This window comes from Sebastes fasciatus, chromosome 4 (assembly GCF_043250625.1).
Source record: "Sebastes fasciatus isolate fSebFas1 chromosome 4, fSebFas1.pri, whole genome shotgun sequence".
NCBI classification, from domain to species: domain Eukaryota; kingdom Metazoa; phylum Chordata; class Actinopteri; order Perciformes; family Sebastidae; genus Sebastes; species Sebastes fasciatus.
The window spans coordinates 17,814,705-17,839,996 of NC_133798.1; the positions used below are offsets into that span (position 1 = coordinate 17,814,705).

Here is a 25,292-nt window from a genome sequence, read left to right on the forward strand (position 1 = left end):
TAAATGTGTTATGGTACTGTTGTATATTGGACTTAAATACACATAAACAGACAATAATTTGCAGAGAGGCAGCAGACAGGATGTAATGACTTATTTATTGTTTTGATTTCATGATAATTGACATGTAACCGAACACAGCTGATCAATGAATACACACATAATAGACACATGGGCTGATCGCTGGTGTTGCGGTCTGCTTCGTCTCCGTCTGGCTGCTCCTTTACCTGAGCCGGCCGGCCATCTTGCCCTTGCCACGTCCTTTGGCACTGAAAGGATGCAGGGAAAGATTAATGCCAAACGCAGAGCACTGCAATCAGGGGGTTTGGGACAAGTGGAGGTCATTCGATTGCAGCACTCGGCAGATCAATACACAAAACAGCGAACAGGGTGTGGTGTTGATGGTTAATATTCTGTCTCAGACTTGTAGATGCTGTTGTGACACAAAATAAGTTTTGCTTAAATCAGAATTGTAAGAATACAGCAAATGATATCAGTGAAACTTGAGCCTTTGTCACGCTAATGACATTGCAAATAAAAATCCAGTTTATTTTTTCTTTGTAGAGTCCTGTTCATGCTCAAATATGTATCGAAGTATGCAGTTATGCATAATTGTTCAATTTCTGTAGGAAGGTTTTTGCATATGCTGCACTGAAATTTTAGACCATATCGATTAGATCACTGGGTCCCGACCCCCACTAGGGGTCACCAGAGCTTCACGGGGGGTCACGAGGCCTTAATTTTAAGGGGTGTAAGACAACTTTATATCTATTCATTCATTTCTGTTAAGAAAACTAAATTAAATTGTTATTTATTATTATTATTTAAGATATAAACAGGATAAGGGCACGGTGAAGACCTGAACACATGCTATATTCACAGAGCTTTCCCTCTCTGCTAAACAGACTCATCCTGCATTAGAAACATATGCAGTTAATTCAACCAAAGAGCTAATAGAGCAATGGCCAAGCATCAGGAAGAAGAAAACACTGAATTTGTAAAAAAAAAAAAAAGGTTATTAAGTTTGAATAATTGTAAAAAAAATAATAATAATAATAATGCAGACAGAATTGTATTAAAAGTTCCTAAAAATAACATGAAAACTCATCTCCGATGCAATATTCACAGGAAATAATCTGCTCAAATTCATCCAAACCGCTCGTTTTACACAAACTTCCTCCAGTTATTGCGCTCACTGTTTGGGGTTAATTGTACAGTTTATCAGTTGTTCTGTACTGATGTTGTTATGCATTGAATATAATATGAAATGTCCATAAAATATGTCACTTAGTCAGCGGTCGTCAGTTTACTCAACGATAGAAAAGGGGTCCCTTAAGGAAAAAGGTTAGGAACCACTGATTTAGATTACCATGCAGAAGCTGCCAGATGCAACATTAAACATAATGGCAAAAAACAATCATAAGGCAATGCCAGAGGCTGAGATGGGTGGTCTCTAGTCTATAGTTTAAGTGTCTGTGTTTTAACATTCAAATAAGTTCTGGTGATCTGTGATCCTTCCATATATAACAATGGGGAAATGTGAAGTGGTATGGAGTATAAGAATTGGCATAATGTACATAATAATGTAATGTTAATGTACATAATGGCACATTTTTGGAGAAGGGTGTTTGTGTATATTTACCTCTGGTGGTCCTGGACTCGAGCAAGAAGCTGGTTGATCTGCAAGAACACATAAACCTGCTAAGCTTTTTAAAGAACACACACATGATACCAGATAAGCCAAGCAAAGGTTGTCAACAGCAACTGGAAAGCCTCTGTTGACCCAAAGTGGACACCTGTCATTTGTCAGACACTTATATGTCACACTAAACTAAAGGAGGACGCATGTTGAGGAGGTGTCCGATTTATAGCAGAGACTGTTTGTGTTTGTCGAGATCTTCCTCTTTTGTTTCTCATAGAGGACCTCATCACCAAATCAAATATGTCCTTTACTTTGTGGTGTGCTGGATGACTTACGTCGTACTTCTGTCTTTTGAGTTTTTCACCAAGATCAAACTTCTCAGCCTCTAGCCCCATCAGCCACTGCCACATCTCGTTGGCCTTCTCCCTAAACACAAAACAACCACAGGTCACATTACGAGTATTTTATACCAATTGTATCATCAAAATCATGAGACATGATGTGTACAGCTTTGACGTACTTGAGTTTGTCCTCGTTCAGATGATCAATGCTTAGAGCCTTCCTGCGGTCGGCCAGGATCTTCTTCTTCTTCTCCCTCTCAGTTTGTTTCTTGGCTCCTTTTCTGTTGTCACCCTGTGTTGGTCATAGAGCAGAAAGACACATAGGTCAATCTGAATGCAACAAAGAAAAAGTTGTTTTCATATTTCTCCTACAAGGGATTGATAAAAAAAATATATTAGGAAAACTACTAGGCTATATGTTACACCCCGGTACCATGATTAAGTTATGTTTTCCTTGTTTCTAGTTATTATTTCCTGTTTTATTTTGATATACTCACCTCTGTCTCTCGTTTCAGATACTTCACTTCCTGCCCTTGTGTGATTACTTCCCCGCTCTGATCAGTCTCACTTGTCCCCAATTACCCAATTACCTACCCTGTGCTCCCTTTGTCTGTGCCAGTTCGTCATTACTGTTTTAATGAGCGTTACAGCGATTGTTTTCTGATTAGACTCCTCGTATTTTGCACCCTGCTTCTGGATGTTTGTCTTCTCTGGACAGTTACAGTTATAGGCCTATTGTGTTATTGCCAAGTAAAGATTCATACTTGAACCTTTTGTCTGTGAGTCGTGTGATTGAGTCCTCTCTGCTGGTTGCCAGTGTAGCCCTGATACTATAATACTAAAGTTGTATATATATACAAAGTATTCAGATTTTTTGTTCAAGTGAAAGTAGTGATGAAACATTGTAGAACGTTTCCATTACAAGTAAAATCCTGCATTCAAAAGGTTAACTAGAATTACCGCCTCGCAGTTGTATGTCTCCACCAACTAGTCAAGTTGCAGTTTAAATCCATGTTTTGTTTTGTAAGGTCACTGTGACCTTGACCTTTGACCACTAAAATCTAATCAGTTCATCCTTGAGTCCTAGTGGATGTATGTGCCGAATTTGAAGAAATTCCCTTCAGGTGTTCCTGAGATATCGCGTTCACGATAATGGACCGGCCGAACGCACGGACAGACAAGAGCCAGTGTTTGGTTTCTCTGTTCTGGGCTACCATAGAAACATGGCAAACTCCGTGGAAGAGGGTCATGTCTAGATGACGACCCTAGATTTGCAAAAACCTTTCGCAAGACTCGCTGCGCTCCCTATGTAGATATGAAGGACTCATTCTAAGGTAACAAAAACAAGGATTCTTACTGTTCTTAGATTAAACACATTTCTGCTAATAGATCCCCCTACACACTGGACCTTTACATGAATTAAATCATAATGAATCGGCCTGTTTGCTGACCCTGTGCAACAAAGTAAATAATAAAGAGCTACTTTTGTGCCTCTATGTATGTAGCTTCTGCTTGAGTAGGTACTTGTTTCCATCCCTGTTCATTGTGTTTCACATTTAAACACTAATAGGTGACAGGAAGTTGAATGACCTTCTGTCCAGCGCTGTACTGATGGGTCATGTTGGAGAGGGCCTTCTTCTTCTTGGCGTCATCATCGTGCTTCTTACGGTGCTCCTCCTCCTCCCTCCGCTCTTTTTCCTCCTGTATGCAGTACAGGTCAACCATTTAGAGGAGAAACTGATAATGTTGTCTGTTATGATGTTTTGAGTTAATGTATGATCATACCATAAGTCTGGCCTGCCTATCCTTCTCCCTCTCTGCCCGGACCCTCTGCTGCTCTGCTCTCTCAGCACGACGTTTCTCCTGTAAAATAAAAACATTCACTGTCATTGTGTTGTTGGACCAAACAGAAACACAATCATTCCTCTTTGATTGACGCACTCACGATTCTGTTAACGAGGGCGATGAGCTCTTCTTCCTCTTTCTTCCTCTGGATAAAGTGAGCCTCGATCAGAGACTGCAGCTCAGACAGATCCTTGTCCTGACGCTTCCTGTGGATGTCCTGTCACCAGAAAAACAAATCAGAATGCATCAGATCTGATCCAAATGGATGTTTCTATCAAGAAGGAGGCATTTAATTATGGAGGACAGAACATGCCAAAATCAAAAATGAATGACTAAATAAATAAATTACTCAATAAATAAATTAAATGTACAAAACATAATGTAAAAAATAAATGTAGGCATTAATTAATTGATAAAATGTGACATAAATTTATAAAATATAATAAATAAGTTGAAGAAATGACTAGAGGGGAAATGCAAAGGGAAAATCATGCATAAATAAATAAATAAAGATAATTTAATAATGAATAAACACATTAAAAAATAAATTCTAAATGAATAAAAGAAAATACAAAAAAATAATACATTTAAAAGTGAATAAATATAAATTAAATAGAAAATTAAATGGAAGAGTAGATAAATGTGGGAATTAATACAAAAGTAAATAAATAAACAAATTAAAACATAAATATAAATTTATGTCACATTCTATTAATTAATTATTGCCTATATTCATTTATAATACTATATTAGGTACATTTAATGACATATTTATTTATTTATTTATTTATCGAGTCAGTTATTTATTTATTAATACATTTTTTATTTCGGCAGGTTCCGTCCTCCATATTTAATAAGGTCAACTCACATCAAAATCCACTTTATCCCCATCAGGGATCTTTGGGGCAGCAATATTTGTCATGAACCTGTGGAAGTGAACAATATATTATTATTATAAGCTGCCATAAATGGTGTTTTAACTGCTTAATTAAAGAAAAGCTAAGGTACTTACTTAGGTTTGGGCTTTGACTCATCTGGGAAAATAAAATAGAAAACATAAATAAATTAATTGACATTTGACAAGCGAGTATTTAAGTGGTCATTAAAAACTGTTGCATGAGAAGAAAAAAATGGAAAAACATTACAGTTTTCTCACCTGTCGCCTCCTCTTGTGCTGATGATCAGGAACATAAATGATTAATAAAATGTGAATGAAATTAAATGAGGTAAAGTACATAAATACATGAGCATATGCAACTTTCTTACCTTCTGCCTCCCTTCAGAAGTATTGAGAAAACGAACAAGAATAATAAAAGAATAAATAAATAAATTGGAAAAGCCAAAACAATATTAACATTAATATAATGAAAATGCAAAAGTACAAAAATGAGTACATACTGAACTTCCTCGTCCTCCATGACTTCCGTGTCAGACATTTTGTTATGGATGAGCTCTGCAAAATGGATCCCTATTAGTCTATTTATAGACTGGCAAATATTTCTGATCATTAAACAACATAGCAGAGTACGAGACGGAAACAGTTCACGCAGTTTACAGCGAGCACCAGTAGTGACCCAAATATCTGTGGCAGTAGAGGAAAAAGTATTCTTATCTTTTACTGGAGGAATAGTACCGATGTCACAATAAAATACTCTTTTACAAGTAAACATCATGCATTCAAAACAATTAATTAAAGAGGACCTATTATGCTTTTGTGCTTTTTCCCTTTCCTTGAGTGTGTTGTATAGTTTTTTGTGAATGTAAGAGATTTGCAACATTACAAAGCTCAAAGTCCACACCAAAGGGAGTTACTCTCCCCCACAGAAACACTGCTCCTCAACTGCCTGAAACGCCTTGATTGAAGTCCCGCCTTTTCTTCCATAACGTGGTGATGTCACCAAGCAACATATTTGCATAATACCTGCTCAGCGGCTAGTTTGGCACGCCCTCAAATAATCTATTTAGAGCGGAGCTGGAGCGGAGTCTGAAGAGTTTGGTTCAGTTGACCAATCACAACAGCCTCAAACAGAGCGTTTCAGACAGAGGGTGAAAAGAGGTGCTGCAGCATAGCCGGTATGAGAAAAATAAAGTGTTTTTTAAACATTAAAGCATGTAAACATGTTCTAGTTGAAACCCAAAATACAAGTATGCATCTGAAAATGAGCACAATAGGTCCTCTTTAAAATAACTTTTCAGTATTAGCAACAAAATGTACTTAAGAACCAAAAAGTGTCAAGCTGTATAAAGTATTTCAGTGTTGTAGTTCAGATGCTGCTGTAGTTCTAATTACTTGTTGACAAAGTCGTATGTTTTGCATGTAAATTCATAATCTGAGAGGTAACTACTGGTAGTTACTACAGCTGGAAGGTCATTTAAGTGAAATAACTTATATCATATAATGATCTGAGGTAGAAATATAAAGTAACACAAAAGTAAAGAACCTCAAATTTGTACTCAAGTACAGTATTCAAGTAAATGTACTCTGTTTCGTCCACCTAAAGTTGTTACTCTACAAATATTTCATCTGTCTTGTGTCGGAGTATGGAGCGGTTTGTGTTTAGTGTCTCAAAAGTATCGTTAGTGTTGGTGAAATAAAAAGGATATTTTGCCCTAAAATGTGGTTAAGTACTATAAAGTAACTTAAAATTAAAATACTCCAGTAAAGTAAAGTTCAATTAAGTGGACTTTGGATTTTTACTCTACAAATATTCAGTTTATTTTGTGTCAGGTCATTGTAAATACCAGTTCACTAGTGAGAAGCAAGTATTCTAAGTGGTTATGGATGCAGTTCAACAAAGTAAATGTAAATAAACCTTACTTTAAGATCTTATTTAATCAGTTATCTCCAATAAATATTTGTTAGACAGCAAATCATTTCCAGATTTATGACTAAACAAGGCTTTAATTTAAAGTAGCAGTGCTGACATACAGGAGAGTCCTTACCTGTGACCCAGACAGAGACGAGCGACAGACTTCAGCTCCTTGAAGTTCACCAACAGGTTGAGCATTAAGGATACATAGTCCAGCCCTTCTTCCTCATGTGACTGCAGCACCCTATGGCTGTCCAGTCTATTGTTAGACAGCTGGACGTTATAAGGGTTTCTGTCTCACACACACACATACATGCAAACAGGCTAACACACATTCTGCAGGTACATTCCCGTCCTGGTAAAATGCCATTTATCCATTCAAGCTTTCAGCAGCCACTCACGTTTCAACACTTCATAATTTCACAAGTGGTTAGGAAGGACATGGAGCAACATTTCCTCCTAAGAGCTAAAAACAAAGCAACATAACTATTATACTTCTTTCTTTTTTTTATTGCTGAAGCAAGTACAAATAATAACTTCAAACATTCAAACGAAGCAATCCATCTCGCAATCCATTTTGGCAGGATTCAACTCATGTGCACTGCTGACTGAGAGAAACACCAGGGTACAATTTAAACTTAATTACAGAGTGCATATTGCCATTGTCTTAGAAACCTTTATCGCTGCGATGAAATGCAATTAAACTGTGAAGTTTGTGATGTAAACTGATGATAGAAAAGCAAGACTGCCTGTTAAATAGAATTGCATTTGGTCACTGAATAGTTGTTACAGTGTATACTCGCCTTAACACGTATTCATAGACTTTGTTCGTGTTTATATTACATAATAATGTGATTTTCAAACTGCCACAGTTAACAAAAGCCAGAAAAAGGTAACAAACCCATATGTTGTTGTCAGAAACGTTGAACTGCTTGCACATTGTGTTACTCTGGCTGCAGTCCTGGGCTGAATGTGCCACTGATGTTATCTCTGAGGTGATGGATTTATGGGTACCACTTTATAATAAGGCACACTTTATAAGGGGTTTATAAACTTTGTAACTAACGGTTCTCATGTTCTAGTAAGTCATCAAGTCTGCAGTTATAAATGCATTAATAAAGACTTGTTTCTTTTTTATAATAATCCAACCAGCTTGTGAATGTTAATAAATTGTTGATAAATTAACTTTGCAAAGCTTTGCCAGGAGGTCAGAGGTCAAACAGTCTTTCTGATTAATTAAAGAGCAAACAGCACTAACAGTCTCCAGCCATGCGAGCTGCTCTGTGATGCTGTACTTCCGTAGCAAGCTCACATTAGCACTAAACAATAGTACAGTATAGCTGATGTTGATGGGAATGTTATTTTTGCCGGTGTTTGATCATAAACTTAAGGCGCTAAATACGAGATTGGGAGCATTTCTTCTCTCAACGGCTCTCAACATTGCGGTGCTACGCTTCTGCAACGGCGCCATTGCTCAGGACAGCGTAATCAGCTGTAACCGCCGTATGAGAGCAGTGCAGAGCGGTGGCTGTGAGCTAGCCAGTGGGGCACGCTCAAATAAATGAACATGCACTAAAAGCACGCGCGGCCGGCCCAGCGCTCTTAACAAAGCACAGACAAGCTTGGATTATAACACACACAGAGGGAGAGTAACTTCATTCTCTGCTCAGGTAGACATTAGTCCTCTATATCTTTACAGTAAATAGTTGTTTGCTGCTATATTGACGCTCTGGACATCGAATTTAGCACCTTTAAGTAATGGACAAATTAAAATTCTGAGCTGATGATGGCGCTAAATGAAAGGTTGGGGGATCACCTAAAGCATTACAATTCATCCTGAGGGGAAAATTATTGTGTGTACCAAATTTCATAGCAATCCATTCAACAATTATCAAGACATTTCACTCAATTTTGTGTGAAATCCATCCTGTAGAATTTGAGATATTTCACTGGATACAGTAAGTGAAATGTTTGACCAGCTGGTGGCGCTAGATGAAAAGTCAGAGGATCACCAAAGTCATTAGGATTCATCCTCTGGGCACCATGGATGTCTGTACCAAACTTTGTGGCAATGCAATCCAACAGATTCCGTGGACCAACAGATTGACCGACATTTCCATCCCCAGAGCCACAACATTAGAATTGTAGTTACAACTTCACAAAGGGATTTTTCACAACCTGGCAACCCATAAACCTTCTGTTTATAAACCCTTTATGCCTTATTAGAAAGTGGTACCGACTTATGAAATTAATCTATTATGTACAGGCTAATCACCCAACATCCAGCTCAGTGGCAGTACACTCTAACAATTCAAATGCAAGCGGTGAGATGGACATTAAACAGCCTCGGTTATCACATGGAGTCAAAACAGTGACTATCATCCCAAAAACCAGTGAGAGTGCATGACAATAAAACACAAATGCTTATTATTGGGTTTAAGCTATATGACAATACTTGAAAGCAATATAACATTTAAGCGTCTTGACAGCCATCTGAAATGTGTAACCTTGATTAAACAGATGTTTACTACACAATCCATTATATTAAGCATAAAATATGGGGTACTTTGTCCTGAAAACCCTAAGACATCTTTGAATTTCTTGGTAAAAAATGATGAGAACATCAATATTTTGAAACTTTTGAGGAAACAAATCTCTGGAGAAGTTGATGCTGGAGTCACTCATCCTGGTCCCTTGTCTTTTCCTCACTCCGGTGTGAACTTCATGCGAAAAACAGGGACGCTGAAGGGAAATGGATGCACATACAGTAGCAGAGCCTTGTGTTTGGTCAGGTGAGGCTTGATTTATATGGGGATGTCAATGGTTAGGGGTCTTACGCCTGCTAATAGAGAGAGACATTAAAGATATATTAGTCAATGTACGCATCAATGGTGTATTTAAAACTGCATAACCTGTCAACGTTTACTAGGTGTTAAACAAGATTAGTCCCAGGGTTGTTAATCAATGTTTTTACATCCATACTTCTTTATGTGTTTGTACATCAGAGTCAGTTCTAGCATCGCTGACACATACCCTGCAGTCGAAGCCAGGACTCTTCTCTGTGTGATTGGAAGCTGTAACTTTGTCATTTGCCCTTTACTTCATTCCTCGGCGGTCTATTTCTGATGAAGACGCGGGCGGATACAAACGAGGATTGCTATTTAGGGTCGGGAGCTGACACTCGACAAACACTTTTCCATTCCTATTGTTCACGCTCTTGCTTAAGCTTCGGCGGATTGTCAGAAGAAATGTGACTTTTGAACATGAAGAAGAAAGATAAGATAAGATAAGATAAGATAAGATAAGATAAGATAAGATAAGATAAGATATTCCTTTATTAGTCCCGCAGTGGGGAGCTTTACTATTCCAACAACAGCAGATGTTTAATGTATTTTTTTCATGATGAATGCACATTTTAACTCCCTACAGACTGCAGGGATACATGTTAGGTCTTTATCGTTAGCACTGAGTGAATAAGCCCAGTGATCTGAGCCCGATTTGTTGCTAAAACGCTTAGTAATCCTCCCCAGCAGTCAGTTGTACTGTGAAAATCAAGCAGCTGCACTCTGGTATGCTTAACAACTCGCCAACACCGTGGCATTGGACAGCCCAGGTGGCACCGGGTGAACAGTGCATTGCAAAGACACGACAGCCATCCCAGGAGTCTGGAAGGTTCTTTATACTGGGACACAAGGTCGGGCTGAGGGTCTTTTTTTAAATATAGACCACGGTGCCACAAAGCTGAGCCAAAACATCTCCAGCAGCAGATTTGATTTACAATGAGCAGCTACTCTGGCACAAAGGGAGGATTGGTGGGTTGTACTGTCGTGGTTGTGAGTCCACAGAGGCTATAAATCAGTCATGAGCTGCCCCCCCCAACCCCCATCTAGAAAATGGTTTGAAGGACGGAGACATTTCATCTAAACTCTGCTTCATCCAGGGCTGATCTAGATAAACCCGGGTTTAACATGTAGTATGTGCACATTTACAGTCAGTGGTGGAAGAAGTATTCAGCTTGTTTAATTAATTAAAAGTAGAAATACCCCAATGTAATGATACCTCACTACTAGTATCCTAAAAGACCTCCAAAATTTGCATTTGGGAATACGCTTATTTGCTTTCTTGCCGAGAGTTAGATGAGGAGATCGATACCAATCTCGTAGACGGGAGTGGTATTGATCCTCTCATCTAACTTTTGGCAAGAAAGTGAATAAGTGTTTCCTAAAATGTCAAACTATTCCTTTAAAGTAAGTCCTTTCTATATACTACATTATTTGATTATTATCACTGATGCATTAACATATGCTGCATTTTAATGTTGCAGCTGGTCAAGGTGTACACTTTAGTTAAACATAAAGCACTGCATCGAGAGAAAGTGTAGCTGTCGGATTATTGTGATTCAGTAAAGTACAATATTTTCTGCTGATGTGTCGTGAAGTAAAAGTATAAAGTAGATTAAAATGGAAAATTAGTAGTACAGTAGTACAGAAGTACAGTTCTTGAGTAAATGTACTTCGTTTTTACAGTCACTTAAGAAACTTACCATTAGTGAAACTTGCTTTTGCCTCCAATTGCCACCTGTAAACAAAAAGGAATGAAGGAACCAGAAAGAAATAAAGGAAAGAGGAAAAACGGTTTACCACCTGTTTAGTATTGTCTAATGTGATCATCTGATGGTGTTGAAACAATTCCTCAAATTATTCCGGGATTAACAGCTTTTGCTTCATAGAAGTTAATGGGGATCTTAATAAAAAATAAAAAATATTAAAAAAGCTTTGTTTCATCTGTGGATATATCTTACAACATAAGAGGCAGTGAGAGTGGTGGATGTGGTAAATATATAACATACTATATAAAACGTGGTCAAAAATGGGTGTACAGAAACTCTCACATGAAAAGATTAAGTGAAATCCATCAAAGAGTATTTTTAAAGCACTCCAGACTTTAAAAAAATACATCGTACACAGCACTCACACAAAACCACATGCACTCAATCATAATATCCTCCTAAAGCTGTGCACAGTGCAGCCAAAACGTCCTGCAACAACATATAGATCACATCCATGTATGAAAGTAATCCAAGCTCATGAACAACCACAACAGAGCCCAGGAATACTATTTATGTCCTCAAACCCAGTGTGGGAACTAATGATCCACATAATATACAGTATGTATGGGAGAGGGGGGAGAAGGGGAAAAACAGAAATCCACACCAATGGCAGTCTCCTTCATCGCATCAAAATCAGTAATTCCACTTCAGTTCAGCCAACTCAAAGAGAAGTTTTTAATACATCCTTCTTTTAACAAGAGATAATGATTGCATACAGACTAATGAGTTAGGGACTGTATGAACATTATTAGGGTGTGGGAGGGGCTGACTTTATGTTTCACTTTACAAAAAAACAAGGGCTTTCCTCTGTGTTAATTATTTATTTGGCTCCACCCCTTGACTAAGAGAAATCAAAGATTTGTGATGTTTTTATTTATTTATAGCCTAATAACATCGGACACTCTCTGTCCACACACAGTTAAATATTCTCTTACGTCCTAAACAAACCACGTACCTATCAGCTGTGCGGTCAAGATCAGACTGGTGACGTAACCAATTAAAAGATGGGTGAGTAGTAGACTACTTGCTCTCTTGCGACGTTTGTGTTTTTTTAACAGAAAACACAGGTTTTATACTGCGATATTTAATGTAAATGACAAACATACAGCCAACAGTAGCCTCAGTAAACTTTCAGGTGATCTCCCTCCAACCAGCTGTCAGCTTATTGAAGTGTTTCTATGAAATAAGGAGGTATCGTATCAGATAACTCCTCATTTCAACTTCACATTACATTCCCTCTAGATTTTTTTTGTGAACCCCCAACCTTAAAGTTCAAACTGCGCCTATGGGTGTCATCTGCATATGACCGAACATGCCTTTTATGACCTGCTGCACAAAAAAAACATCTTTTTGATGCAACTTTACTGAAAATGTGGAATATAAAAAAATTAATAGACCCTCCTTGGCTTGCCCCAAAAATTGAGACTACCCTCCCTTCAGCGAATAGAAAGAAATACATAACCTGCCCCATCCCCCCAATATATACAGTCACTTACTGAAAAATCACGTATACCGATTGTTATTGAATTTTATGTTCACCTTTTGAATTGACTGAACTGAGAAACAAACAACATCAACAGTGTTGCCAGATTGGACTGACAAAAAGGAGCCCAATCAGAGCCTAAAACCCGCCTTATCATCAGAAAAGTATAGCCAAATCTTTAATTATTCTAAATGTATTTTATTTATACTGATAAATAATAGGAGTGATAAAGTTAAATAAAATAGAGGTCTTTTAGATAATGTTACATTAAACATTAAAAGATTCTACTCATATGAACAGAAGCATTTACAAATATTTTATCACAGAATTATGATAGAATAATAGGAATATAAAAAAAAAAATTCAACTCAGCTATAATAAACTAAAGTGACATTTGGTTTTGAAGATCATCAGTTACCGGTTATTGCTGACTGAAGTGAACTTTTTGTTGCCAGAAAATCACCTAAATGATCACAACCCACTCAAAAAAATGGGCGAATACTGGCCAATCTGGCAACACTGATCCCAATCATATGCGTGTTGAGAGACAGCATGACAGTGTAAACACTACAAAGGTCAATCACTCTGTGTAGGTGGAACGTGCATTGAGTGTTGTCGCCATAAATTACCTTTCACCCTTCACTAAATGAAACAAACAAACAGGAGCACGTCACTGAAGAGCCTTTAAAACATTAACATCTCCCCTCCTTCACAGTAGGTGTGTGTGTGTGTACAACAGTACCTTGGCAGGCGCAGAGCTCTTCTTGGTTTCCCACATGCCACGCTTGTTACCGATGTCACCTGGTTTCACATCCTGTCACAAATAAGACCAACAATGAGCCTATTAGACTGATGCAGTGGTGGAAGAAGTACTCTGATCTTTTACTGAAGCACAAGTACCAACACAACAGTGTAGAAATACTCTGCTATAAGTAAAAGCCCTACATTCAAAAATTTACTTGATTAAGAGTACATGTACTAGCAGCAAAATCTACTTAAAGTATCAAAACAAACTCATTATGTTAGTACTCAAGTACAAGTAGGTACTCATTATGCATATATATACATATACATATAATTGGATTGCAATTATTGATGCATTAAAGGTGCTTTATACGATATCCAGAGCAATAATATAGCATCAAAGAACTATTTTCTATGAAAGATGGAGAAGACTAATGTCTACCTGAGCAGAGAATGAAGTCTCTCGACCTCTCTGTATGTTGTAATCTGAGCTTCTCCTCGCTTTGTTGGCATAGCCAGGCCGGCCGCACATGCCTTCAGTGCATGTTCGTGCATGTGAGCGTGCCCCATTAGCTAGTTCACGGCCGCCACTCTGCACTGCTCTCATACGGCAGCTGATAACGGCGTCCCGACCAACGGAGTAGTCGCGGAAGTGTAGTACCCACCCTCCGTTTCCCCCTCAGCACTTTTTTCATTGTTTCTGCTGTTAGTTTCCGACCTTGGTTATACTTTCCGCATGGACGGTCACATGGACATTAGCCGACGTGGAATCCTGACGAGGAAACTTTTGGATCTTTTATACTCTGTGCAGGTTTCTCCTCGTGGTTATTCCTCACTTCTACCATCAGCAGCTCCTCAAAGTTCTCTATTTTCTCCGCCCATCCTCGTCCGCGCAGTTAGAAAATGTTGGATGTGCACGGATAGGCGAAAACCAGCCGCACGGACCCCCGCGAAGTGACATGTCTGATGGTGTGACGTCACTTTGGCCGTGCGGACTCTCACGGCCCTTGTGGATGCGGCAATCATAAATCAAGCGTCAGCCATCGCCATGTTGAGAGCCGTGCGGAGGCAATAGAAATGCTCCCAATCTCGCATTTAGCACCTTTATTGTTGCAGCTGTTAAAGGCAAGGTTAATTTTAACCACTATACACTGGTGGGTGGATTAATCTATAATAATAAATCAGCATTTATTTGTTAATTATTTGGATTGATAATCTGAATCTGCAAAGTAACTAGTAATTAAAGCTCTCAAACAAATGTAGTCGAATAAAAATTATAATATTTCCCTCTGAAATGTAGTGGAAGTATAAAATAGCATCAAATTTGAATACTCAAGTGAAGTACCTCAAAAATACACTATAGTACTAGTGTGTATATACTTAATTACTTTCCATTTCTTAATTATTTTTATGCAATTGTTTAGTATTTATTAGGATTCTATATTAGTGGTAGTTACGGTGAAAAGTATGCAAAATGGTACCTTTACCAGTTTGAAGAGTAGGCAAAGAACAGCAGGAGAGGTTTGAGTGAGGAAAGCTGAGAAAAGGAGTGCGATTGGAGGAAGGAGGAAATAAAGGCAGAAGAGGATTAAACAACGGAGTAAACATATAAAAGAGAATACAGACGTCAGACAACAGTCTGCTGTACAGCTTCATCCCATCAGGGGGAGATGTTGGCGTATAAGTGAGGCCAAGGTTACAACCACTACTCTGCTGGCCAAGATGTTTGACACCAAAGATATCTTGCTCGTAAATTTCACATTAGGACATTGTCACACATCATCCAGCATTGCTACTGCATGCAGACATAGTGTAATGTCTCCAGAATACCTGGTAGGATTAGCAGCTGGTGTCCTACTTTAAGAAAAGGGACACAGTGTCCACCAAGTACACATAAATGTTTTTTTATCAGTGCCATATGATAATAAATACACCAAATTAATCTACTTCTACTTACCTGTTTTGTCAGTGTTGTGAAATAGAATAATAATGTCTCTGTGTGAGGCAAATGTGAAGGGATATGACCTTTTACCCTTGCCTGAAGGAGACTTTAAATATGGATCCACAGTGAGATTTAAATATATAGTTTTTGGGCTTAAAGTGAGTCCAAAATAAAAGATGACTGTTTGAAAGTACTGTATGGTTTATGGGTTTTATGGACTGTAATATAATCTTGAAATAACTTCAGAGGATAAGTGATTGATGTATGAAGGGGTGTGGAAACGGCTGTGCGAGGAAGCACGTTGGCATTCAGCCACCTGACACATACTGTACATAGCTGCTGCTCAGCGCTTTGTGGTTGGACTGTTGTCCAACAATGAGAGTAATATTATTCTTCTATCCAATGATTTCCCACAGGTTTAGGCTTAAATGCATATATTAAAAACTTTCACATCATGTATAGAATAATACCCAGAGGGTTGTTGGGTCTTTGGTACCAGATGTTGTGAAGTAAACTGTCCATGAGGTGTCACTAGACTCCAGGCAGAAACATTCTCCAGCCTTGGAGCTCAGATATATAACTGGCTGCAGCCAACAAAAGGCTGGCATGTTGATGTGCAAATCAGGACATTAGCGTGAGCAGAATATCAAGGGATTACTCTATTGAGTTAACACTGGTGTCTAATTTACAATAGTGTGTATGTGTGTGGATTTATCAGGCCTTACTGCTGGCTTTGCTGTTGCTGGTGATGCTGCTGCTGCTGCTGCTGCAGGTGCTGCTGTCTTCTCCGCCTCTGGAGGCTTCGCCATCCAACTGTTGACACGTCCGGTCACACCTCCTTTGATACCAGCCAAATCCTGGGAAACAGAGGACGTCTCAAATACTCAAATCACAAATCAGTAAATCTCTCTATGCTTTGTTCTTGCTCTCTTTCTCTCTCACCTTGTTGGCAGGACTTGGACTTGGGCTTTCAGAGGAGCTGCCAACATTGCCTTTCTCCCACATGCTCTTGATGCTGCGTGCTCCTCCGGAAGGAATATCTACCATCGGAGCCTTTGCTGGAGATTTGACGTCTTTGTTTCCCTGTGGAAGTAGAGGATGGATTTAACTACTTTTACGTGGGCAGAAACAGCACTTCATTGACTGAGGATCACTGGTGGAAAGTAACCTTTAATCCAGTAATATTTTGACATATTTGTACTTTAGTATTTCCATTTTGAGTTACTTTATACTACATTTCAGAGGCAAATATTGACATTTTTCACTACAACTTTTATGTGACAGCTATAGTTACTAATTACTTTACCGGTTAAGCTTTTACATTAAAACATATAATAAGCATGTTAAATACAAATGCATTGTAACACAAACAAAAACAGCAGTGTCTGGTTTGGCCTCTTGTCATGTTTAAGATGTGTATGAGTTGTTATCAGTTCCACCAAAGACAGATTTACTCTCTAAACTTCTCAGATGATGACATTTAAATAAGTGATCAGAGGCACAAAGATGTTCAATTATTCAATGTCTAACAAAAACAGAAAAGATTATGTCCAAGAAATTATTAGAAATGTTTGTTTTTTCTTCTTTCCAACCGCGTTAATCATCTCAAGGCCCCCTCAGATTTACCTTAAAACCAACTCTACCTCGACCAGCTACAGCAGTAAAAATGTATTTACATTTTGATGCATCAATAGTCTAATAATTTACTTTTTTTGCAAAATAAGTACTTTTAGTTCTGATAATACTTCTGTACTTTGACTTAAGTAGGATTTTGTATGCTTTTATATGTAATGGAGTAGTTTTACATTGTTGTATTTGTACTTTTACGTAACTAAAGGATTTGAGTACTTCTTCCACCAGGGCTGAAGATGGTGCATATTGAGTCTCACCTGGAGGGCAGAGGTGTACTGTTCCAGTCTGTTGCCGATCTTGGAGACAATTGGAGTGTGAGACGCTCTGGCTCCGGTGCTGTGTGGATGAACAACACATGGGACATTAGGGCGGCTCACCAATTTAAGAGTGTTTACTTTAATTTTACTATAAAACACCTTTCATGACTCACCTTTTCTGGGCTGATTTGCTCAAGAATTCTGCCTTTGCCCCGATCTGTACAAAACAGCATAGTTTAAGGTTATAAACCAGTCTGTCGACATGCACAAATAAATACTGACATGGTCAAGCTGTCCTGGCTTCCATCCTGTCTCCAAGACGACCTCACTGAGAGGCAGACCAGTCGGTCCCTGGGAAGGTCTCTCTGTACTCGGTGCCTGACTGATTGAACTGGAGAGTTTAGCTGTCAGGGAGCCAGGATATACACATAAACACTGCTCACACACACACACACACACACACTGAGTACGGCTGGTCAAGATGAATTATATGTACGTGCAGAGTTACACGCACACAACTCTCAGCATTCCTCCAAAAATACTCCAGAAAATTACCAAGTCATGGTCTTGTACAGAAATAGCCATATTTGGGTACAGAGCAGACGCCAGCTCATATCTTTTTTTATTCTTGTCAACTAACAATATACAGTTTGGCTAATATCAGAGGAGCTGAAATGGGAACAGAAAAACACACAACCACATTAGACCACAAACCATGTCTCACATCTGGAGATAACAAATATAAACAGATGTTATAAACTATAAAGACAAGCTGGTAGCAATGCTTAATGGAATAGCTTGAATATTTGGGAAATACCCTTTCTTTCTGAGAGTTAGATGAGAAGATATGGATACCGATGTCTGTTAAATATGAGGCTCCAGCCAGTGGTAGGCTAGCTTAGCTTAGCATAAAGACTGGAAACGAAGGGAAACAGCTAGCGTGGCTCTGTCCAAAGGTAACAAAGTACACCTCCCAGCACCTTTAAGGATCACTAAGTGTTACATCTTGTTTATTTAATCTGTACAAAAACAACATATTGTGGGTTTAAGGGGGTTATGTGCTGAACTATTTCTTGGCACAGTTCTTGGCCGCTTGTTGCCTGGAAACCTCACGGTGAAAAAGACTTAAGGAGCTTTAGAGGTGCTGGTAGGTGGATGTTGTTACCTTTGTACAGAGCAGGGCTATTTCTGGCTCTGTGCAAAGGCTGTTCCAGGCTGTTTCTCCCATTATCAGCTTTTAGGCCAAAGCCCCGACTCACCAAGCCGACGGTCGGCCGCCGGACAGTTTGGGGTCGTCGGTGAGCGCCTGCCAGCCTTGTTTTTGCGATGTGTCCCGCATAGTTGGCTCCAGGCATGTCACGAGAACCGATACTCCGGTACCAACTCGGTACCAAAATTCTAAAAATGCGTTTTCTTCGGTACCAAAGGTACCGAACGATGCCTGTAATGGTCATTTGGTACCGGAGCGGAGGTACTGGAGATGCGATTCTTCCAGATCTAATGGTGGCAGTATACGCAACAAGTGTTCTCATCTGCCGTGAAATGAAGGAAGAAGAACGCCGTAACAGCACGGGAAAAAAATAACCAACACGAGACGTGAACGATGGCAGCTGATGCAGCGCTACCTCCGCCTCAACTCGTTGAGAAAACAAATAGCAAGAGTCGGGTATGGAAGTACTTTGCCTTCGAGGGGGATTTATAAGGAGTAATAATAGATTCACAAAAACCAGTATGCGGTGCGGTAACGGTGCCGTCGTACTTTTCTTTCCAAAGGAGGAAATACTTCCAATTTAGCAAAGCACCTCAAAGACAGACCTCCAGACAATATTGTTTGTTGTAAATACTTGAAGGCTACATGCCACTGTTCTGTTTTGCAATGTTAATAGACGTTTCTTTTTATTTATTACTTAAAGGCTACATGCATCTGTTTTTTGTAATGTTCACATGTTTTAATAAAGGACTGCGTGTTGAATTACATTGGATTTATTGTTTTTTTTACCGTGGTCTCGAATTGGTATCGAGAATCGTGTAAATTCACTGTTATTGGTATCGACTACTAGATTTCTGGTACTGTGACGTCCCCATTGGCTGTAGTCCGCTCGTGTCAGAACTTTTTCGGCCAATTAAACATGTTGAACCGAATTGCAACGGAAGTGAGGAAAGCAAGCTAACGAGTAAAGTCAAGAGGAAAAACACAGAAGGCTCTTCTTATTTTTCATCTTCATCTCATCTGATCATTCCAATACACGGATATTTTTCACAGCGACATGGCCATCTGAAATGAAGCTAAGTGGTGAGTGATGGTGGTGTGAAAATGGTCGTCAAACAGCGCTTTGTTTCATGTACGTATCATAACAACGGCTTGTACATCCACAGTCCTCGGTCTACCGGTTTCTCTTTTTGAATGACGAATACAGACTACCGTGGTCTGCCGGTGTATCGAACCAGCAGAGCATCGAAAAATTTAATTTGTTCATGACAAATGTTATTTTATGTCATTTGTTGTGCCGGAAACCGTCTAGAACAACTCCAAGATGTTTGAACCTCTGCTCCAAAACTCACCTTTGAGGAGCCTTTGGGACTGATAGCGAAGACAGGTTTTGTAGACTCTTCATCCTTCTGCTTCTTCTTCTCTGCAGCCTCCGCCCTCCTTTTCTCTATCTCCTCCTTCATCCTCTTCCTCTCCTCCTGTGACGAAAACAACAATTTGCTGTCAAAAATGAGAAAATAGATTTCACACTGTGGAACATTTCACTGATATAGTGAATCCCTGGATGTAAAGTCGATCCTCACCTGGTCTTTGGCTTTCTTGTCCTCCATCACCTGTTTCTTCTGCTTCTCCTCATCCTCCAGGACCTTCCTCCTCTCCTCTCTCTTCCCCTTCAGCTCCTCCAGCTCGGCCTCTGCGTCCTGCTGCTTCTGCTTCATCTTCTCAAAGTCCTCGCTCTCTGCATCGTTTCGCCGGCGCTTCAACTCCTGGAGTTTACGCTCGGCCTCCTGCCGCTCGGCGTCGTCTGCCTTGGTGGAGGGAACATTGTCCCTGCACACAGACACAAGCAATTTATTTAATCATCAATATACATGTTTACAAACTTGTGTGTTCCTCAGAGTATATACTGACGAGTTGAAAATGATGACTTTACCTTGATGTCTTCTCTGTTTTCTTCAGTTTGTTCTCAAAGAGCCCTCCGTTCTGTTTGGTTGGTTCATTCTGGCAAAAAGGGGGGGGGGGGGGGGGAAGTTAAACAACTACTTGTTTCTACTTACATCTTTGATATTTAAAAAGAATATTAAATATACATTTATTGGACAAATTTATTCAACCTTTTCCTTGAATCCAAATCTCTTCGGTTTCTCCTCCTTTAAAACAGAAGACACAAATGGAAGAAAATTATTAAAAACAGCAGACTCAAGTCAAAACACATCATGTAGAAAACCCACAAAAAAAGCCATTAAAACACTGTTGCAATCAAACGACTGGCAGTGAATGCAACACAGATGTAAACACTGACATCCTTGATGCCACCACCTCTTTCATCCAAGTAACAAACAAAAGGCTGTGACTGCTCAGTGATCCGAGACCACACCGCAAAACCGTGTCATACAGCAAATATCTAGGAGAACACAGCCTGGACAGATCAAATGTGGTCACTTAATCTGAAGAACTAAGGATTTGTGTTACATTATAAATGTATTCTGTCTGTTATGTAATAAATCACATCAATACCTCCTCTTTCTTCTTCTTCTCTTCCAGCTCTCTCTTTTTACGCTTGTCCTCTTCCTCTTTTTTCTTCTTGTCATCAGCCTCCTTTTTCCGCTTGTCCTCTTCTTCTTTCTTCTTCTTCTCTTCCAGGTCTTTCTTCTTCAGCTTTTCTTCCTCCTCCTTTTTCTTCTTCTCTTTCAGCTCTTTCTGGTGTTTTTCTTCCTCTTCCTTCTTCTTCTTTTGCTCCGTCTCCTTTTTTAGTTTGTCCTCCTCCTCTTTCCTCTGTTTCTCTTCCATCTGCCTTTTCTGTTTTTCCCCCTCTTCTTTTTTCATTTTTTCCTCCTCCTCCTTTTTCTGTTTTTCTTTTTCCTCTTTTTTCAATCTCTCTTCCATTTCCTTTTGTTGTTTTTCCTCCGCTGCACTCTTCTTCCTGTCCTCCTCCTCCTTTAGCTGCCTTTCTTCTTCCTCTTTCTTGAGTTTTTCCCCCATTTCCTTTTTTTGTCTTTCTTCCTCTTCTATCCTCAGCTTTTCTTCCATTTCTTTTTGCTGCCTCTCCTGTTCTTCCTCTTTCCTCTTCCTCTCTTCTTCCTCCTTGTCAACATCAGGAACATCTTCCTTTCCTAAATCAGGCTGCTGGACCTCTTCTTCTGTTGCTGCGGCCTTCTCCTCCATCTCCTCCTATAAGATTAAGTTTTGTGTCAATGTATGCATGCAAATCAACATAATAAAGTTGGCAGAAAGATAAGAGACCATACCTCATTTCTTGTGCTCGCTGTTCTTGATTCCTCAACAGATTCCTGGTGGGAATAAAACAACTTAAGCGAGAACAGAATAATCTCACCCCCAACAGTCTTACTCTACATCTGAGATCTTCACTTTACCTTCTCATCTTCCTTCTTATCCTCTGCCTCTTTTCTCCAGGAGTTGGTGTCCTCTTGGGCTGGTTTCTCCTCCTCCTTCTTCTCCTCCTCTTCCTCTGTATGTCGCTGTCTGCCGCTGCTGATAGAGGACTGCTCTTCCAAACTTTCTTCTGTGCCGTTGGTGGTGCCTAACTCCTTCTGTCTCTCCATGGCTTCCTTCATTCTCTGCTGCCGGCGCTCCTCCCTCTTCGCCAGGCGCTCCAGCAAAGCCTGGTCATCATCTGCACCTTCAGCAGTAACGGTTGTGGTCTCCGTCACACTGTATAAGCACATGAAATCCACTTAAAAATACTGAAAATGAATGTTGAATCTCCAAATTTCCATCGCAATTAAACATTTTGCCCAATCAAGTATGATTGACCCACATCTAACTCTGATTGGATCTTTCTGTGTGTGGCTGGAAGTGATTATCAATACCAAAATTTAAAAATGTATACTTGTGCTGTTGTGGATAATGTTTTTTCTCAAGGTGTCTTAATCTGAATGGACAAATTGCATTTGATTAAAAGGAACAAAAGTGTTTATTTCCCCTGCTGCTGTCTTCACTATTGTATATCATGCAGTTCATTTATGCAGTTTTGGTTGAGCATCATGACAATAATATAGTAATATAAAATAGTTTTTTATATGACTGCAACAATAATTATAATACAATATAATATATATTATTCTGCAAAATGAATACTTTTACTTTGGGTACTTTAAGTATATTGATGCTGATACTTTTGTACTTCAGTAAGATTTTGAATGCAGGACATTTACTTGTAACAGAGTACTTCTACACTGTTGTATTAGTAGTAGTAGTAAATATCTGAGTACTTCGACCTCTGCTTATAAATCTTGCCCTCTTGCCTCTTGTTTTCCTCATTTGTCCCACACAGTGTTATAGGGAGACACTTTTTGTCCCTCGTCTGCTTTCTACCCAGAGACTTGGTCTACATTGTACCTGTTAGTGTCGATCACATCAGTGCTTTCGGGCTCTTCTGAGTCCTTCATCATCTTCTTCCTCTCCTCCCTCGCACGTCTCCTTTGCTCCCGAGCTTCCTCATCATCGTCCTCGTTGGTGCATCCCGGCCTGAAATATCACACATACAGATACATAGTACATAGTTAATGTGTTAGTGTTTTTACTCTAATGAGAAAACTGAAATCCCACTATGGGAAGTTAACCTTCACTTATAGTTTTGTTTTAGATATATACCTATTGTTATATTTTTGAGTGGTAGTTAATATATGACTAATGCATTTCAATTATCAACAATTTACCTTAACTGGATATCAAAAAGATTAAATGTAACTCTACAGTGTTTGCATTCATGATTACACATTTTAATATCACCAGAAAATCAGCGACATTTGTATCCGAGAATTGGCATACTTGTGTTTTACTTGAGTATTTCCATTTTATGCTACTTTTTACTTCTACTTCACTACATCTCAAATGTAAATATTGTACTTTTTACTCCAATACATTTACTTGACACTTATACTTACAGTTTTGAATTATCAGATGACATGATATGATGCAGTACTATACTACTAATCTACCCAGTAGTTCGACAAAGTATATAAAAAATTGGCTCCACATTGACAAACTATAACATTAAAGAGCTCCTACGTGTATTTGTTAATGATAAAAACAGAACAATATAATATTCTATGATAATATAACACTGTGGAAGGAGTCATTCTGCATAATGAGTACTTTTACTTTTCATAATTTGATTACATTTTGCTGATGACTCTTTTGGTACTTTTTAAGTAACATTTTGAATTCAAGACTTTTATTTGAAATGTAATATTTTCAGGCTATGGTATTTCTACTTACTCTAAGTAAAGTAAAACAAATCAGAGTATTTCTTCCACTACTGATTAAAAGATATTGGAAATATGTATTGGAAATAGGATCTGCTTGTGTTATGACCTCAGTGTGGACATGAGATGTGATAAGTTCATTTATTTTAAGGATTTTTGGAGGCCTGAACCACTGACGTAAGCCACACTGTCTAAAGCTGACCTCATAAGACATGATGGAGATGGGAGATACCACAACAGAGGGAAAACAGACTAAGAAATAATAAGAAAAACACATTTTACATGTGTCTGAGATAAAAATGTCACCTAGAAAAAAATCAAGAGCTCTCCAAAGGAAAGACCCCCCTTTGCATTTGTTAATGTAAGAAACCTATTTAATCAGAGCCAGCGCTGGAGGAGGAAAATCACCAACATGAGACATCTTTAAACTCCTGTCGTTCCCTTTCAATCCTCCTCATCTCGCTCACATCCTGCCATTGACCTTCATCCAACTGTGAGTACACCCACAGAGACCTCTGAGCATGCCAGGCTTATATCTCTCCAAGCATTACCAGGCTTTATGAGGCACAGAGAAAGCTTGAAATGGCCCATTGATAGAGCACGGCTATTATTTCCCTCTGCTCTTCCTGAATCCGCAACACAATGATTTACAGATGTTGTGAGAGGAAGAGGTGATGGGAACCACAAGAGTCCCTAAAACAGAAACAATCGAGGCAGAAATCCAACAAATCCTCAGGCATAGGTTTTCCTGGCATGGCATTGGTCACCCTGATAAATCATTGAGGAAGTGATTCAATTAGATATTATTCCATGCTAGAGGCCTGCTGTGAGAGTCAAAATGTTGCCGTTACATTTCCAGATGAGCAACCGGAGGGACGTGAAACATAACACAATAAATGGAGGGAAATATGATGAGAGATCTACTTGGCTAACAAGAGACTTAAAAACTTCACACAAACTGTCAGAGTATGAAGCGTTCAGAACAGGCTATCTCATGCTGAAATAGAAATGGCAGTCAAAACATTCCAGCGTCTGCAGCATTTCCTCGGGCTGCTGCAGAAAGGAGCTGGCTGGGTTGGCACTGCTGGCAGGGCTGGCTGCTGGACTGTGAGAAAAATTGCTAGGAACGCCTTTTTTTCCACTGGAGTTCTGGTATGACATCTGATATGACAGTAACTGGTTTCTGAACTGGAAGAAAATAAAGTGTCGAGCTGTGATTGATTGTATGTAGAGCTGCAATGATTAATTAATTAGTCAGCTATTAAATTAATCACTACTTTGGTAATCGGTTTGAGTCATTTTTTAAGAAAAAAAAAAGTAAAAATTCTCTGATTCCATCTTCTTAAATGTGAATATTTTCTGGTTTCTTTATGACAATAAACTGAATATCTTTGAGTTGTGGACAAAACAAGACATTTGAGGACGTCATCTTGGGCTTTGGAAAATACTGATCGACATTTTTCACCATTTTAAAGACCAAATAACTAATCGATAAATCAAGAAAATAATCAACAGATTAATTGACAATGAAAATAATTGTTAGTTGCAACCC

General features: G+C 39.0%; 2 protein-coding genes across 7 annotated transcripts in view; both read right to left on the reverse strand.

Moving 5' to 3' along the window:
- Window positions 1–77: 77 nt before the first annotated feature.
- tnnt2d (troponin T2d, cardiac) lies at window positions 78–5,709 on the reverse strand. Of its 3 annotated transcripts, XM_074632378.1 has the most exons (12): window positions 5,224–5,709; window positions 5,092–5,102; window positions 4,982–4,999; window positions 4,838–4,859; window positions 4,694–4,751; window positions 3,926–4,042; window positions 3,766–3,843; window positions 3,571–3,681; window positions 2,160–2,272; window positions 1,975–2,065; window positions 1,640–1,677; window positions 78–266 (listed from the first exon to the last, which is right to left on the reverse strand). In XM_074632378.1, exons 1-12 carry the CDS (start codon window positions 5,601–5,603, stop codon window positions 221–223), a joined length of 1,083 nt encoding a protein of 360 aa, XP_074488479.1. In that variant the 5' UTR covers window positions 5,604–5,709; the 3' UTR covers window positions 78–220. The 3 variants fall into 3 exon arrangements, with proteins under 3 accessions (XP_074488479.1, XP_074488478.1, XP_074488476.1); XM_074632377.1 differs by lacking the exons at window positions 5,092–5,102; window positions 5,224–5,709 and having other exon boundaries at window positions 4,982–5,086; XM_074632375.1 differs by lacking the exons at window positions 4,982–4,999; window positions 5,092–5,102; window positions 5,224–5,709 and having other exon boundaries at window positions 4,838–4,958.
- Window positions 5,710–7,124: 1,415 nt separating this feature from the next.
- The window catches only part of LOC141765976 (uncharacterized), a 34,136-nt gene continuing 15,968 nt past the window's right edge, over window positions 7,125–25,292 (reverse strand). For 2 of the 4 annotated variants that reach the window (XM_074632366.1, XM_074632368.1), the window contains exons 3-17: window positions 22,872–23,000; window positions 21,887–22,184; window positions 21,761–21,802; window positions 21,030–21,683; window positions 20,627–20,662; window positions 20,446–20,513; window positions 20,096–20,342; window positions 19,865–19,990; window positions 17,476–17,519; window positions 17,303–17,381; window positions 16,356–16,496; window positions 16,139–16,270; window positions 13,470–13,541; window positions 11,179–11,213; window positions 7,125–9,477 (exon numbers count right to left, since the gene is read on the reverse strand). In XM_074632366.1, the coding sequence (XP_074488467.1) occupies window positions 11,181–11,213; window positions 13,470–13,541; window positions 16,139–16,270; window positions 16,356–16,496; window positions 17,303–17,381; window positions 17,476–17,519; window positions 19,865–19,990; window positions 20,096–20,342; window positions 20,446–20,513; window positions 20,627–20,662; window positions 21,030–21,683; window positions 21,761–21,802; window positions 21,887–22,184; window positions 22,872–23,000 (2,101 nt within the window). In that variant the 3' untranslated portion in view covers window positions 7,125–9,477; window positions 11,179–11,180. Of the gene's footprint in view, window positions 9,478–11,178; window positions 11,214–13,356; window positions 13,370–13,469; window positions 13,542–16,138; window positions 16,271–16,355; window positions 16,497–17,302; window positions 17,382–17,475; window positions 17,520–19,864; window positions 19,991–20,095; window positions 20,343–20,445; window positions 20,514–20,626; window positions 20,663–21,029; window positions 21,684–21,760; window positions 21,803–21,886; window positions 22,185–22,871; window positions 23,001–25,292 lie in introns of all 4 variants that reach the window. The other 2 variants (XM_074632370.1, XM_074632369.1) reach the window with 2 other exon arrangements.